The sequence below is a fragment of the Exophiala viscosa genome, assembly GCF_022695815.1.
Source record: "Exophiala viscosa unplaced genomic scaffold EDD37scaffold_1, whole genome shotgun sequence".
Classification (NCBI taxonomy): Eukaryota; Fungi; Ascomycota; class Eurotiomycetes; order Chaetothyriales; family Herpotrichiellaceae; genus Exophiala; species Exophiala viscosa.
In genome coordinates, this window is record NW_026944353.1 from 2461337 (window position 1) to 2476711 (window position 15375).

The 15375-nt window shown below is 51.8% G+C and overlaps 7 protein-coding genes across 7 annotated transcripts; 6 read left to right on the top strand and 1 right to left on the bottom strand.

Moving 5' to 3' along the window:
- The first annotated feature begins 238 nt into the window (after nt 1–238).
- On the top strand, nt 239–1628 carry EDD37DRAFT_47926 (allantoicase). Its single transcript, XM_062813188.1, has one exon. The coding sequence runs from the start codon at nt 410–412 to the stop codon at nt 1589–1591; it is 1182 nt and encodes a 393-aa protein (XP_062675214.1). The 5' UTR covers nt 239–409; the 3' UTR covers nt 1592–1628.
- A 177-nt stretch (nt 1629–1805) lies between these two features.
- Nucleotides 1806–4486, top strand: EDD37DRAFT_47952 (acetolactate synthase I/II/III large subunit). The gene is made up of 2 exons (XM_062813189.1): nt 1806–2138; nt 2198–4486. The coding sequence occupies exons 1-2, from the start codon at nt 1954–1956 to the stop codon at nt 4158–4160; spliced, it is 2148 nt and encodes a 715-aa protein (XP_062675215.1). The 5' UTR covers nt 1806–1953; the 3' UTR covers nt 4161–4486.
- On the top strand, nt 4481–5992 carry EDD37DRAFT_47961 (chaperonin 10-like protein). The gene is made up of 2 exons (XM_062813192.1): nt 4481–4485; nt 4543–5992. Exon 2 carries the CDS (start codon nt 4813–4815, stop codon nt 5950–5952), a length of 1140 nt encoding a protein of 379 aa, XP_062675216.1. The 5' UTR covers nt 4481–4485; nt 4543–4812; the 3' UTR covers nt 5953–5992.
- A 647-nt stretch (nt 5993–6639) lies between these two features.
- Nucleotides 6640–8785, top strand: EDD37DRAFT_616692 (cytochrome P450 oxidoreductase). The gene is made up of 2 exons (XM_062815683.1): nt 6640–7330; nt 7378–8785. Exons 1-2 carry the CDS (start codon nt 6859–6861, stop codon nt 8589–8591), a joined length of 1686 nt encoding a protein of 561 aa, XP_062675217.1. The 5' UTR covers nt 6640–6858; the 3' UTR covers nt 8592–8785.
- A 373-nt stretch (nt 8786–9158) lies between these two features.
- EDD37DRAFT_655380 (kinesin family member 20/23) lies at nt 9159–11740 on the top strand (the record flags this gene model as incomplete). The annotated part of the gene is made up of 3 exons (XM_062818756.1): nt 9159–9500; nt 9548–9808; nt 10070–11740. The coding sequence occupies 3 exons, from the start codon at nt 9159–9161 to the stop codon at nt 11738–11740; spliced, it is 2274 nt and encodes a 757-aa protein (XP_062675218.1).
- A 513-nt stretch (nt 11741–12253) lies between these two features.
- On the top strand, nt 12254–13665 carry EDD37DRAFT_616695 (uncharacterized protein). The gene has a single exon (XM_062815684.1). The coding sequence runs from the start codon at nt 12568–12570 to the stop codon at nt 13339–13341; it is 774 nt and encodes a 257-aa protein (XP_062675219.1). The 5' UTR covers nt 12254–12567; the 3' UTR covers nt 13342–13665.
- On the bottom strand, nt 13539–14968 carry EDD37DRAFT_47991 (uncharacterized protein). The gene is made up of 2 exons (XM_062813204.1): nt 14476–14968; nt 13539–14356 (listed from the first exon to the last, which is right to left on the bottom strand). The coding sequence occupies exons 1-2, from the start codon at nt 14842–14844 to the stop codon at nt 13736–13738; spliced, it is 990 nt and encodes a 329-aa protein (XP_062675220.1). The 5' UTR covers nt 14845–14968; the 3' UTR covers nt 13539–13735.
- Nucleotides 14969–15375: the final 407 nt, after the last annotated feature.

A 15375-nucleotide genomic window follows, 5' to 3' on the forward strand; every position in this document is an offset into this window, starting at 1 on the left:
CATATCGACAAGAGCCAGAGGTAGATAAACACAGCGAATGCCTTTCCTTCCTGTCGTACACATACCATCCTGCGAGGGTTTATGTCACGTGCCTTCGAAGATATTGAGCACGTGCACTGTGGCAGGGATGGCGAAAGATGAAGCGGGGTGTTTCAATGCGCGCTTCGGCGCCCTCCGCCATCGCTGCATTTTGTTTTTGAACAAATTGAGGGGAGGAGAAACAATTTTGTAAGAAGTCGTACTTGTGCAGTTGCTGCTTGCTTTCGAGTCTCGTACGGGACACCAATCTCATCATCTTTTTTGATTGCCGCTCTTTTCGTCAAGGAGGTTTTCCAGAACCGGGTTTGGATTATCAACCTTTTCTTTTGTCGACAACGAATTGCTCCCTCTTTAACACCGGTCTGCCATCATGGAAATCAACATTGTGCCGCAGATCATCTCAGAAGCTGCCATAGAGAGATCCAGTGCTGCACCATCAGGCAGCGGCGATGTAAACACAGTACCCATACCTGCGGCGCTGATTGACACGACGTTTTCATCCTCGACGAACCTCACAAGCACAGTACTTGGAGCGAAAGTCCTCTCCTTCTCCGACGAATACTTCGCCTCAGCCGAGAACCTATTGACACCAGGCCCACCCATTCGCAAGGCTGGATATTTCGTGCACACAGGTGCGTGGTATGATGGATGGGAGACAAGAAGACACAATACCAAAGAGTACGACTGGGTAGTCTTCAAGTTGGGGTGCGTCGGGACGATAGATGCGGTAGAGGTTGACACGGCATACTTCAACGGCAATGAGGCACCATTTGCAGGGCTGGACGGATGCTTCCTTGGTCCCGATCAAGAGGAGGGCAGTGGAGTTGAGAAGGAAGACTTTCAGGGATGGACCGAAATCCTGCCTCCTTCAAAGTGCGGACCTAGCCAGCGACAAGCGTGGAAAGTATCTGGACCAGGAGTAACAGGCAAGGAGTTCACTCACCTACGATTAAAACAATATCCCGACGGTGGAATTGCTAGGGTCAGAGTATATGGAAGCGTCAAGCCCCCACCGTTACCTGCAAGCGCGACTGCGGGCGAGAGACCAGTGGAGGACCTTGCGGCCGCTCTCAATGGTGGTGTTGCCCTCGAATGCTCCGATCAGCACTTTGGTGGGAAATCATACTTGCTGTTACCTGGTCGTGGAAAAGATATGGGTGATGGATGGGAGACTTCGCGCAGCAGGACCAAGGGACACGTCGACTGGGTAATTGTCAGATTGGGATTGAAAGGAAAGAAGATCGAAAAGGTGATTGTCGACACCAAAGACTTTCGAGGTAATTTCCCCAGGGCTGTCAAAGTGGAGGGCTGGTCGACAGAAGCTGCGAAAGCGGCCTTGGGCACTGAAACCGATCCTACTGTTCATCATGCCGGTTGGGTGCCTTTGTTCCTGGGTGAGCAGCCTTGTAAAGCCGATGCAGAGCATGTCTTTGAGGGAAGCGATCTGGTAGCAACAGACGCGCCCGACGGTCACGTCTGGACCCATGCTAAGATGACCATCATCCCTGATGGTGGAGTGAAGAGGTTAAGGATATTTGGGAAGAGAGCGTAGACAAAATACAGAATCCTCCACATCCCTAGTTCGATCTCGGGTCGCTCGTTCTGTGAATCTGTGCCGCTCATTCATTATTTGGTAACGACTCGATGACGGTTGGTGGTTCTCTTCAAGGCCTCGATCGCGTAGAGACTTGCCAAGACCGGTATCGGCCGGGAGTTTGAGTGGCGTCGTCTCTTGTTCTCCGCAATTTGTGAAAAATGGCCTGCCACTTCCCGCCTACGATCTTCCGACACAATTGAAGCTGACGGCCGCACCAACGGAGGGAGGCGTTGACTCATAATTCTTTACTACTCAGCTTCACACTTAATTGATCCCTCTCATTGAACACTTCCATTTCTTCTCTTTGGTCAAACACCATGGCGACCAAAATAATGCCCATGAGGCCTGGCTCAACTGCCATACGCTCCTTGTCGAGACGGAGACCCTCGTGTTCGCAATCTTTTTCCACCACCGCTCCCGCGGCAGCTCTCTCACCATACCGAAAGTCACAAAAACCAGCTACAGAGCAATCGAGAAGACCGGCCACTACTGCCGCAGCACCGTAAGTCAATCAGTCAGACGAGTATGAGTTTCACAGACAGACTGACCGCCCCTCCACAGTTCTATGAGACCTACTCCGAGTCCTGCCTTCAACAATGATTTCCGTCGATATGAACCTTCGCCCTTGGTCAATAGACAAACACCCGAGCTCGACGACTCATTCGTCGGTCTCAGTGGTGGAGAAATCTTCCACGAGATGATGCTGCGTTTGGACGTCAAGCATGTCTTCGGTTACCCTGGCGGCGCCATTCTTCCAGTGTTCGATGCCATTTACAATTCAAAACACTTCGAGTTCGTTCTTCCTAAACACGAACAAGGCGCAGGACATATGGCAGAAGGATATGCCAGAGCTTGCGGAAAGCCTGGTGTCGTCCTGGTGACCTCAGGTCCGGGAGCTACCAATGTCATCACACCCATGCAGGATGCCATGTCTGACGGTACTCCCATGGTCGTATTCTGCGGTCAGGTACCCACCACAGCCATCGGCACAGACGCTTTCCAAGAAGCAGATGTAATTGGCATCTCAAGAGCTTGCACAAAGTGGAATGTCATGGTCAAGAGTGTGGCCGAGCTTCCCAAGCGCATAAAGGAGGCCTTCGAGATCGCCACTTCAGGACGACCCGGTCCTGTGCTCGTTGATCTTCCCAAGGATGTGACTGCTGGTATTCTGAGAAGACCAATCCCTATGCAATCTACCCTGCCATCACATCCTTCCGCCGCAACATTGGCCGCAAGGGATCAGTCCAAAAGACAGTTGGCAGGCAGCATTTCTCGTGTGGCTGACCTCATCAACATTGCGAAAAAACCAGTCATCTATGCTGGACAGGGAGTGTTGGCCACTCCTGAAGGACCCAAACTCTTGAAGGAACTTGCCGATAAAGCCTCCATCCCTGTAACGACGACTCTACAAGGTCTTGGCGGGTTTGACGAGCTTGATCCCAAGTCCTTACACATGCTCGGCATGCACGGCTCGGCTTATGCCAACATGGCAATGCAAGAGGCCGACCTCATCATTGCTTTGGGCGCCCGGTTTGACGACCGTGTGACAGGAAATATCGCAAAATTCGCCCCACAAGCCAAGGCCGCTGCAGCTGCTAAGCGCGGTGGTATTGTTCACTTCGAAATCCAGCCCAAGAACATCAACAAGGTTGTACAGGCTACCGAAGCCGTGGAGGGAGATGTGACGGCCAACTTGGCCGAGCTCCTTCCCAAGGTCAACAACGTCAGCAGTCGACCCGAATGGTTCGCCCAGATTAATGCCTGGAAAGAGAAATTCCCATTGAACGCGTTTGAAAAAGGAACACCTGACGGGCTGATTAAGCCTCAAGAGGTGATCGAGAAGCTTTCGGATATGACGGCTCATATGAAGGAGCGAACCATCATCGCCACGGGTGTTGGTCAGCATCAAATGTGGGCAGCTCAACATTTTAGGTGGCGACATCCTCGAACCATGGTCACGTCTGGCGGTCTAGGAACCATGGGTTACGGCCTTCCAGCAGCAATTGGTGCTAAAGTTGCCAGGCCAGATGCTCTCGTTGTGGATATTGATGGCGACGCCTCGTTCAACATGACTTTGACCGAATTGAGCACAGCCAATCAGTTTAACATTGGCGTCAAGATCCTTGTCCTCAACAACGAAGAGCAGGGTATGGTGACGCAATGGCAGGGTCTGTTCTATGAAGATCGCTATGCCCACACACATCAGAAGAACCCCGATTTCGTCAAGCTTTCCGAAGCAATGGGTGTACCGGCACGAAGATGCATCAAGCCTGCAGATGTCGAGGAAAGCTTACAGTGGTTGATCAGCGGCAGCGGCGATGGACCAGCGTTCTTGGAAGTTGTGACTGACAAGAAGGTGCCAGTCTTGCCCATGGTACCGGCTGGAAAGGCTCTACACGAGTTCTTGGTGTATGATGAAGGTATGTTTCATCCTCTCGGGACAGATGAGGAGATCTTGCTAACGAATATTATAGCCAAGGAACAAGAACGAAAGGCCATCAGAAAGCAGAGAACCGGCCGCTGAGCCCCCTTGGGCGGGTCCCTGCCTTTCATTTAATATTCGGTCTTTTCGGTTTCCAACAGCGATGTATAGGCGACGTACGCATTCACGATATTCATTGAACTTTGGGCTCATTTCGACAGCGAAGAAGCGAGGTTGGCTGATGAAAAAGTCTTTGGGGCTGCTTGAAAAAGTTGCTGTTTCACCTTGGTCGAATGCTCGACTGAAAAACATAGCTATTCCAATGCCAACATGATTGTTGTGCTTATCAGACCTTGCAGCTTCTCTTACTCTACCATGATGTGCTGCTCGGAGAGATCCCCTACACGCTGCAGACTGCCAATATGTTGTCTGTCACGCCAGCTTCCCTCGATATCTTTTGGAATGGAACACTAACCACGGCAAGTGAAGTGCATGATGATATGTCCCTCTCAGCACGTGGTGCTGACGGAGTTGGGTCTCCCCTCATCTGGCCCCCGGTCTTCGTTCTCCGCGTTAGTGGATTGTTGCCTTCTTCAACAGTACTAGTACTGCATACGATGTTGACGAGGTACTATCCTACCTGTGTTGTCGTACTGCTCAAAAGAAGCAAACGACGTGGACGCATCAAGAAGTAGCACGCTGCTTGGTTTATACTCCCTCCTCAACGGCACCAGAACATTGTGTACCCGACGACATGACTCACACCTCGAAGGATGAGTTACCTCGGTCAATGAAAGCGCACGTTCTCGAAAAGTTCAACACGCCCTACGCGTTACGGGAGGTGGCCGTGCCGAGCATTGAGGATCAGCATGACATACTCATCCGCGTAGATGCGGCGTCCTACTGCCACACCGACGCCGTACTGGCTGCTGGCCAATTGGGCCCAGAGTCGATGCTGCCGCACGTGGGGTGTCACGAGTTCGCAGGCACGGTGGTTGCTTTGGGCAGTGATGTTCAAGCTTACCAGGTTGGCGATCGCGTCGCCGTGCGAGGACGAGGATACCATGTTTGTGGGAAGTGCATGGAATGTATGAATCCTTCGGGCTTGGACCCCGATGAGCCGGGATACTCTGTCTACTGTCCCTACGTTGAACGGGGATTGGGCGTAGGGCCAGGCAGACACGGTGGGTTCCGCGAGTATGCTCTTGTCGACTCACGACAGGTTGCGGGTATTCCGGAGGGGATGACGGCTGTCGAAGTCGCGCCTTTGATGTGTGCCGGGTTGACTGTCTATTCGGCGCTGAGGAACTGTGAGCTCAAGCCTGGGCAGAGAGTTGCGATCATGGGGTGTGGTGGTGGACTGGGACATCTGGGGTTGCAGTTTGCTGTTAAAATGGGGTTGAATGTCACGGGCGTGGATGTTGCGCCTGGGGCGCTGGAGCTGGCGAGAGAGGTAGGGACTGGGATAGGAGCGAGGATCGTTGATGCGAGGACTGAGAGCGCTGGGGATGTCAGAAGGGCGATTGGGCAGGAGGACGGGAGAGAGCATCTAGCTGAGATGGGGGTTGATGCTGTGCTGATTCTGCCGGAGAGTCAGAGGGCGTTCGACTATGGGGTGGAGTTGGTTAGGAATGGTGGGATCGTTGTCGTTGTGTCGTTTCCCAAGGATGGGTTCCATGTTGCGGCAAGTGATCTGGTGTTTAGAAGGATTCGTGTTATTGGGTCGCTGATCGGGTCGAACAAGGCTATGAGGGATATGTTTGAGTTTTGTCGACGAGAGGGAGTCAAGGCCAAGGTTAAGACGTATGCTTTTGAACGGTTGAACGAGCTTGTTGAGGATTATCACAAGGGTGTCGCCGGGAAGTTGGTGCTCGACCTAGGGATGAAGGAGTGACTGGTATCCTCCTTTGTGACGAAACCGCGGGCATGGTGAACGCTGGTGATCTCAGATGTATGACGGTTATTGTGTCTATTCACCATGATCGACTGTCTTTATCAGGCAAGCACACGCAAGCACACGTGCTTTCCACCAGGCCGGTGCTTTCACGGCATCCGGGACGGTGTTCTGACGTGCAACGGCGAAAATGTGGGAGAAGGGCACTCCAGACCTTTGAACGGAGCCTGTCAGGGGCACCTTTGCGGAGGTGACCCAGACCTCCTTTCATCATTCACCATGGATGGGTATGTTGCCTCAATCGGGCAGTCTTCTTTAAGTTTGGTCGTGTGAGATGAGGGGACGCGACGTCTTTTTGTAACATAAAGGAATTTCTTGTGTGTACCTCGCTCTGACATCTCCGGTCCGAGATGGCGAGACCGTGTTAGATGCTGTCAAACTAGACAAAGACCAATAGCAGCCTCGTCGGAGATTATTGGTCGGGAATTGGTCTCCATAGAGCCAGCTACTACAAAGGGTTTAGCGTCATCTAATAATACATCCAAGGCCCTCTCTAGAGGATTCCCTTACGCTTGTTACTTTCATGTCAGCCGCACGCGCAGTGACCCCATTATTGCCTGATTGATGATGGCAGTGCCGGACACTAATATGCGAAATATGCAAGGCTCGCGATAACACTAGCGAATGGGAGACGATGAATCTCATCGCGGACCACCGATGTGGAGAGGAAATTCACAGATGTCAACAACGTTTGTCTGCTTAAGGCCCGCCCGCGCCTGCCTTAAGTGCTACAGTGAGTCCTCTCGGCGTGAACATATAATCTATGACACAGGTCTCATTCATTCTTTAATGTCGCTATACTCGCCTCACTTCCCCACGTGGAATTGAACCCGTACATTCGTTAACATGGCTACATTGTATTCTTCCTTGCCCATTGCTTCCTTTCCAAATGCTACCTCTCAAGTCCTTCACTCACAGACATTCACAAACAACATCTTTATCACATACAAATGGACAATACTAGCAACGGTTTTGCTATGCCCTGCTCTCTTCGGCTTTCTGCGCTATCTCCTCTTCAAGGACAAACCACCCAAGGGCCTCCGACTCGTACCGGGACCTCCTAGTACGATTCCTTATATCGGACGAGTCGATATCGATGCCAACGCCCCCTGGAATTCCATGAAGAAGTGGGCCGATGAGTACAAGGGGTTCTTCAGACTGACAGCTTGTGGTGAGATGCACATCTGGCTTGGCGACAGCGACATTGCTCAGGAACTGTACTGCAAACGCGCTCCTCAATATTCTTCGAGACCGGAAGTCGCTGCGGTACCTGGTAGTCACTCGCAGGCACAATACTTACCCTTGCTCGAGTATGGAGGTGAGTATCAGTACTCGTTTTGAGGGGCTTCAGCTAATGCCTGAAAGATCACTGGCGCATGCAAAGGAAATTTGCCCATACATCATTGAACTCTGCATACAACAGTCAATATCACGGTTACATCCCGGTGGAGGCAAAGCGATTCTTGTACAATCTCCTTCAGGATCCCCAGGATCATTATTCACAAACCGATCGCTTCTGCGGCCGAATTGCCTCAAGACTTTGTTTTGGTTCTCCGGCATCAGCAGCCGCGCATTGCAAGAATGCGGCCGAATTCATTCCACAGATTTCTCCCTCAGCCAGTGGACCAATCACCAATATCATGCCGTTCTTAGGGGCCCTTCCGGAATGGATCAACACCGCCAAGAAGCCATGCCGACAACGACGAGAACGTGAGGAGCGTCTGTGGAAAGGTCTCATGACCCAGGTCCGCAATGAGATGGATCGAGGTATTGCTGAAGTCTCATTTGCGCGGACCTACTTCGAACGCAAGGATGCTGCTGAAAAGAAAGGTGACGGCAAAGACTTCGGTTTCGACGAGCATGAAGCTGCATACGCTGTAGGCATGTTGTGTACCGTGGCAATCTTCACTATTGGTGGACCCCTGTATTGCTTCTTCCTGGCCATGGTGCTTCACCCAGAATGGCAGGAGAAGTGTCGTGCCGAGATCGATGCTGTGGTGGGACACGATCGAATTATCGACCTCAGCGACTCTCCCAACCTTCCTATTCTGCGAGCATGTATCAAGGAATGTATCCGGTGGCGCCCACCAGTCCCGCTCGGCGTCCCTCGTCTTGTCACTGACGATGACGAGTACGAAGGCTACTATATTCCGAAAGGAGCTGTCGTACACGCCATCGATTTATCCATGGCACGCGATCCCACTCTGTATCCTGACGCTGATGCCTACAACCCGGGCCGATGGCTCGAGGCCGAGTATCCGACATACCAAGAACCACTGACGGTACATCCTCGCCTACTGGGACATCATGGATTTGGCCGAGGTCGACGGATGTGCCCGGGCATTGAGGTCACGGAGGCTGAATTGTTGGTCGGCTGCGGGTCTTTATTATGGGCCTTCACCATGAAACCGAATGTTGGACCAGATGGTCAGTTGCAATGGCCTGACCCGTTTGCGATGACGAGTAATGTCATTGGAGGTCCGTTGCCGTTCAAATTTGACCTCAAGGTCAGGAGCGAGCAGAGACGGGCCAAGATTGAGGAGCTGTATCAAAAGGACAAGCATTTGATGATGGACTAATGACCTTGGATAGCCCGGTGGATGGGCATTGGATAATTGCAGCGGCCAGCAGCAAACTGGGTAGAGTAATTGAACATTGTATAAGAGTTGATGAGGACTTTTGAGCTCACAATATCGTATTGTTATGACCTACTTTTCGAGGGCGCTGTGATCGATCGTACTTGGCGAAATGCAGTCACTTTCTACCAGGACCGAGTTCCCTTCCCCTTTGTAGAATTGCCCCAAAACCCACTCGGGCTGCTCACTTTACTATGACCTTCCTAGAATCGAGTAAGGAGTATGTGGGAAGAATTGTTGCGTTTCTGATGCCATGTTATACTGTAACAAGTAGAGGTCTTGGAGCACTCCAAAGCCAAGGGTGGTCGTGGCAAGGCTGCAAGTAGCGGCTGCCGTGAGTGCCACCTTCCTAATTGGGCCGGTACAGTAAACAAAGCATATGCCAATGCAGCATTGCACTTGGCCTGAAGATCTGGTCACTGCGCCCACGATCACTGTGAAGACGAACGCCATCTTTTGCGAATACAAATCTGCGGCAGACCTCATTTCGTTACGGACAACACTGCCAAAATGGCGACGCAAACATCGCTGTTCCAGGTCTACTTACGGCTACGACCTCCCATTGACCATCAGCTGCCCACACAGAAGAACGAACCATGGCTTATAGTAGAGTCCGCAAACTCTCAGAGGCAAGATGCGCACAGCTCCTTCCCGACGCACATCACACTCCAACCTCCCAATGACTCTAGGAAGCGAGCCATCGAAAGATTCGGCTTCACCAAGATCTTCGACGAGGCAGCATCACAGCTCGATGTTTTTCAAGAGACGGGCACTGCGGACACAATTAAGACTGTCTTACAAACAGGAAGGGATGGCCTTGTTGCTACACTGGGAGTCACTGGAAGTGGGAAGGTGAGACACATTGAAAAAGGTGGAATCATGGCTGACTATGTTGGCAGAGTCATACCATACTTGGATCGAAGTCACAGAGAGGTTTGACGCAAATGTCCCTCGATGTGCTTTTCAGATCAATCGGACAAAGTATACGACGTCCATCACCTACAGAGACGGCACTCTTGTCATCAATACAAGCATCTGATGTCTCGGAGGCTCAGATCCTATCAGCAACAACTTTCTTGGAATCAGTCTATGGCGACAGCGATCGAGGAAGGCTATCAAGAGCTCAGACACCCATGTCGAGAGCGCAAACCCCCATGATGGTAGGCAATCCCGAGCTTCCCGGCTCCTTTCCCAAAACTCCCCCGGACTGCACACGCACAAGCACAGCCGCGAGACCGTCATCTATTGTTTTTGTCCCAAACCACTTCCCAGGCGGTCCATCTACGGTGCGGATGCTACCCAACATCCAAGAGACCAATTCTTCGCCCGAGAAGAATCCTTGGAAGCCCCCTTCCAAAGTCCCTCTTTTGGCCCATTTGAGAAGCCTTACAAGATCGCCTACTAAAACCAAGATTGTTAAGGATTCGATGGCACATACCATGCGAAAAGCACCGTTGCCGAGACCTAGTACGTTTCCACAACATCCGAACATGTCATCCTTTTCCATCGAAGTCGAGTCCAGAGCCGAATATGTCGTCCTGGTATCAATGTACGAGGTTTACAATGACCGTATCTTTGATCTTCTTTCTACCCAAGCACCTTCCAATGGGCCTGCCATGTCAACGAGACAAGGAGCAGCTCTGCAGAAAGGCCTCTTACGGCGACCGCTGTTGTTCAAGAACACGGAGATGTCTCCAGATAAAAAGGTGGTGGCGGGTCTTCGAAAGATTGTGTGTGCGAATTACGACGAGGCCATGCTTGTTCTTGAAACCGGATTGACGGAAAGACGAGTCGCAGGGACAGGCAGCAACAGCGTCAGCTCGAGAAGTCACGGCTTCTTTTGTATCGAGGTCAAGAAAAAGACGGAAATGCAAGGACATGCGGCATATGTGATGCCAGCATGGACAGGCGGAACCATGTCCATTGTCGATTTGGCAGGTTCGGAACGTGCCAGGAATGCCAAAACCACCGGATCCACGCTTGCTGAGGCTGGCAAGATCAACGAAAGTTTGATGTATCTTGGCCAGTGTCTTCAGGTTCAAAGTGACTGTCAGCTGGAGGGAAGCAAGCCCATCGTCCCCTTCCGACAGTGCAAGCTCACCGAGTTGCTGTTATCCAACTCTTTCCCATCATCAACCCATGCTAGCTCATATCGACAGCCCCAAAAGGCAGTCATGATTGTGACAGCTGATCCACTGGGCGACTTCAATGCCACCAGTCAGATTCTGAGGTATTCGGCGTTGGCGCGAGAAGTGACTGTTCCCAGAATACCTAGTGTGACCAGTGCAATACTCGGTGGGCCTGGTCACGGCAGGACGATACACAGTGGTCGGACGACACCTCATGACATGCCAAATAGCTATTTCAGTGCTCAAGAATTGGAACAAGCGACCAACGAAGCCAGCAGGCTGGGAGAAGAATGTGACGCGTTGGCGATGAAACTGGCAGAGGAAGAAATCAAGAGAACCGAGGCTGAATTGAAGCTGCAGGCGGCAGAGGACAAGCTTGTGGTGATGGAACAGGAAGTCCGAGAAGAGTGCTGGAACGAGATGGATCAGCATTTGGAAGAAGAAAAGGAACGATGGAGGGAGGCGTGGGAGCATGAGAAGATGCAGAACGAAGCATTTGTGGACGGCAAGCTCGAAATCCTCGAGAAGACGGCCAGGATTACGATCCATGAAGATCAATCCAGCGACAGCAGAGTGGAAGACCTTGAAAGAGAAAACGACACTCTTCGAGCAAAGATTCGAGCATTTGAGCAAGAGATGCAGACGAGAAGTCCGACGAAGAAGTCGCGAACAGCACCTAAATCCCCAGTCAAGGGGTTGGTCCTCCAAGAGACGTCGAACAGTAACATCGCCACGAATCCGTTCCTGGCCTCGTTGAGGACACGAGAAGACAGCAATGCGACGGTCAAACCGAGGAGCAGTGAGGACCATCTACAGGTTGCCGATGTCTCTCCTCGAAAGCTGTCGTTGAGAAGCTCTAGTGTCGGCCAGGCTACAGACGAGGAGGAACCACCTGCCACGGTGAAGAAACAGCGGAAACTGACGGCGCGGAAGTGGGATTTGGGTGACCCTGCTGGATTCTAGGCGTGTTGTTGCATTCACTGGAAACGATCAAAATTTCATAGCGACTGGAGTATGGTGTATCTTGAGTTTTGGTGAAGGCATGGCATTGTTCTGGGTTTTCTGGATGCGTGCAGAAATCTCAATGAGAACTCTGAATCTGGTCCACGGGTCGTCGTGGTTGAACTTGGTTTCATTAAACCTACAATCAGAGCCGCAAAAGCCAAAGATTTTGAGCAGGGTATGGCGGTATGGACAAGATGAGGTCAATAACCCGCAGAACAAGGTAATGGGTACCGGGAGGGGCATCTATGGCAAGGCCCGAGACACCAACCACCGGAATAACAGGCCTAGTGACCCTAACTTATTAGGGAGCCTAAGTTAGGGAGCCTAGCTTTTGGCGCGGCATAGCGGCATCTGACGTGCCATGTTGAACCAGTGGCTGGGAATTCGTGGGTCCAGTAAAGTGCCTGCAGATGATCACCACCTCAATTTCTCTTCCTGCATTCGCAATCTACAACTTTCTACCTTCTCGCTTCCGACTTTCTGTGGTGACTGACGTGTATGTTGTTCAAGTCGTTCGTTCTTCGAAATACTTCAACTCTAAGATCTATACTGTCGTCTTTACCGCTTTGAAGGCTGATTGTCTCTTGCCTACCGAGTCACCCAGCCATTGGTGCCCGCAACCAATCCGCCGAGCCGAAGCATTGACAACATCTCCTACATCAATTAAAAAGAACCAACTTCAACGTTCGTGCACAGACACACAATAAGCCGGGAATACCTTGGGGGAATAAGAGAAGGGCACAGATCAGTGAAAGCACGGGTGCAGTGCACCTCTCCCAGAGCACATGGCGCCCACGGTGTCTGCCCGCATTGCCTCGAGCGCGCACCTCAAATCAATCCTCGCTAGGACACTGTCTTTTGCTCTGCCATTGGCCTCACGAGATTCTTCGACATCGAGCACACCCGTCGCATCAATATTCGCACTCATCATAAGAGGAACAGTCCGTATATCGGAGCGCGCTATCACATCTCGCTCAGCAACTACGTCTGCTCGTAACTCTGTCTCGGAAGCACTACAAATACATCCAACGATATACATCGACTCAATATCACAATCACAATCCCTGGACAAACGAACGGATGTCATTCTGGCCATCCCCACCACATATGCTGGCTTGAACTCTGGTCCCGCACCAGGCGCTCTCATCGGTATAGTGTTAGGCTCAATAGCCGGATTTATACTCCTGCTATATATCTTCCTCAGCGCATTTAGGCTTGCTGGTTTCCAGCGTGGCGGGGGCGTGGTTCAGGAGGAAGTCATTCGACATAGACGGCGAAGTCGTAGTCGAAGTCGGGCCATGACGGAGGCGAGTGGACCGCCGAGAAGTCCGCCTCGACCACGCAGGGAGAGGGTGGTGCGCGAAGAGACGGTCGTGGTGGAGGAGCGTGTTGAGCCGAGTGAGAGTGCGGAGGATGATATTGTCGAGGTGATTGAGGAGCATTCGCCGGAACGGGCGCCGCCGAAGAGAGAGAATACGAGGAGGAGTGGGTATAGGACTGTTGATCCGGCGGAATTTGGGGGCGGGAGTAGGCCTATAAGGAAGGTTTCGAGGAGATGATGTCTTTGTCGTGTGATTTGTTCGGAAATTTGTGTCTGCGACATTTGAGCGAGGAGTTGGAAAATGTGGTGGATTGGGATTGGCATATTGGCTTTGGTATATGGTGAGCTTAATGTATGCTACGCACTTAGGCGAGACAGAATATAAAGATGGTCGAAGACTTTTCTTCAGCTTTGGTACGTCAAGGTCGTCGCACCGATGATTGAAGTCACGGACCCAGACTACCGGCAGTGCAGAATGCAGAATTCACGAAGTGCAGAATTGCCGGATCTACAATTCTGCATTCTGCACTCACGGTAGTCTTGGTCGTGACATTGCCGTTTTGGGACAATTCTGCACTTTGAAGAGTTCTGCATTCTGCACTGCCGGTAGTCTGGGCGGTAATCCTGCACTCTTAATCCCACGCGGGACCAGTCTTGACTCGCAATAACCTCTCAGCATTCCTGTACGCAATATCCTCCAACTGCTCGTCTGTGACAAGACCACTCTTCTGTAGATCCTGCATGAACTGTAGACCATCCTCGTTCCTGGCGAACGGGTAATCGACGCTGTAGAGTATATGATCGAGCTTGGTGTTCCGGAGGATACAAGCCATGGGATCGACGCTCCAGTTTCCACTGGTCGTGATGTATATATTCGTGTCGTAAATCTCCTTGAACGTTCGTTGATGCTTGCCCCAGCGTGGGGAGAGCTGGCATATGCGGTCGAGCATAAAGGGCAGCATCTCGCCCATGTGGCCTATTATGATCTTGAGGTTGGGAACTTTGTCGAAGAGCCCCGAAGCGACGAGACGTAATATGTGGGTGGCGACGTCGGAGTGCCAGCCAAACGCTGATGCGGATATTGATTTTGAAGCGGATTGGGGGAAGGAGCCTGTGTAGAAAGAACTGAGGGCTGAGGGGGTGGGCCATGTTGGGTGGATGTAGACTGGGGTGTTGAGGGATTGAGCGGTCTCGAAGAGGGGGAGGTAGGAGTCTCCGTCGAAGTAGGTGCCTTCATTGGTGTGGGAGTCGATCTAGACGATCAAGGCGTCTTGTCAGACACGATATTGGCAGGGCTCAGGGGTAGATGATAGAGACTGGGACAATGCTTTTTGCTTGGGAGAGCGATAGGGCAGGATGGAGGTGAGCTTACCAGGGCACCTACGAAGCCTAGCTCTTTCACACAGCGTGTCAGTTCCGTGGCAATGGCTTGTGGATCGGCGACGGGAAGGACGGCGAAGCCAGCGTATCGGGATGGGTGCTGCTTGATGGCGGCAAAGAGCTGGTCATTGGCATCTTTGCATTCGTTGGGCGTCATGGTGCCTGGTGCGTGGGATATTATCTGGAGGCTGACCTGGCCTGCTTTCATGTTGTCGAGGCGTAGGCTTCCTAGGTCGGTCAATTTATCGGCCAGGCCGGGTATATGTTTGAATTGTTCGGAATATTGCTCGCGCATAAGAGTGTCATTTGAGGCGGCGTGGGAGAAGAAGTGCTCTTCTAGCGCTATCAGGGGTGGAAGCATGATGAAGTCTGTTTGTGTCTGTGCCTTTATGTTTGGTGTATATCAAGGTTGACTGTATCGAATTCTAGGTTGTAGGTTTCGTTGTGAATTGGGACGAGCAGAGCCTCATGGGTTGAGGATATCCAGGGCCGTGGTTGAGAGCTTATGGGTTGAAGACAAGGGTTTGCTTACGTGCTGAGTGTGCTGTACCTTTATACTTCAGCAGTGCGGTGGTCGTAGTTGTATATGAATGTGTAGCCCCGGACCAGGCTAATGGGCCCGCCGATGACCGATGCGCGGGGAATAGATCGCGGGAGGAAATGTACCGGCTCGGGCAGATGAACTTTCTGGCCTCCAGCAACAAGTATTGCAGCCGAAACAATGAGCTACCTCTCCTTGGAGTACTCCGATGATATATAACAGACTACACCCTGTGCTTTGCTTGACATGAAGATGTGAGAAGTCAAAAGCCACATGGCACATGCAAGGAGTGGAGGTTGGAGTTGACAGATGCTGATGTCATGGATCCTGTACCTTTGTTTTAGGCGCCAT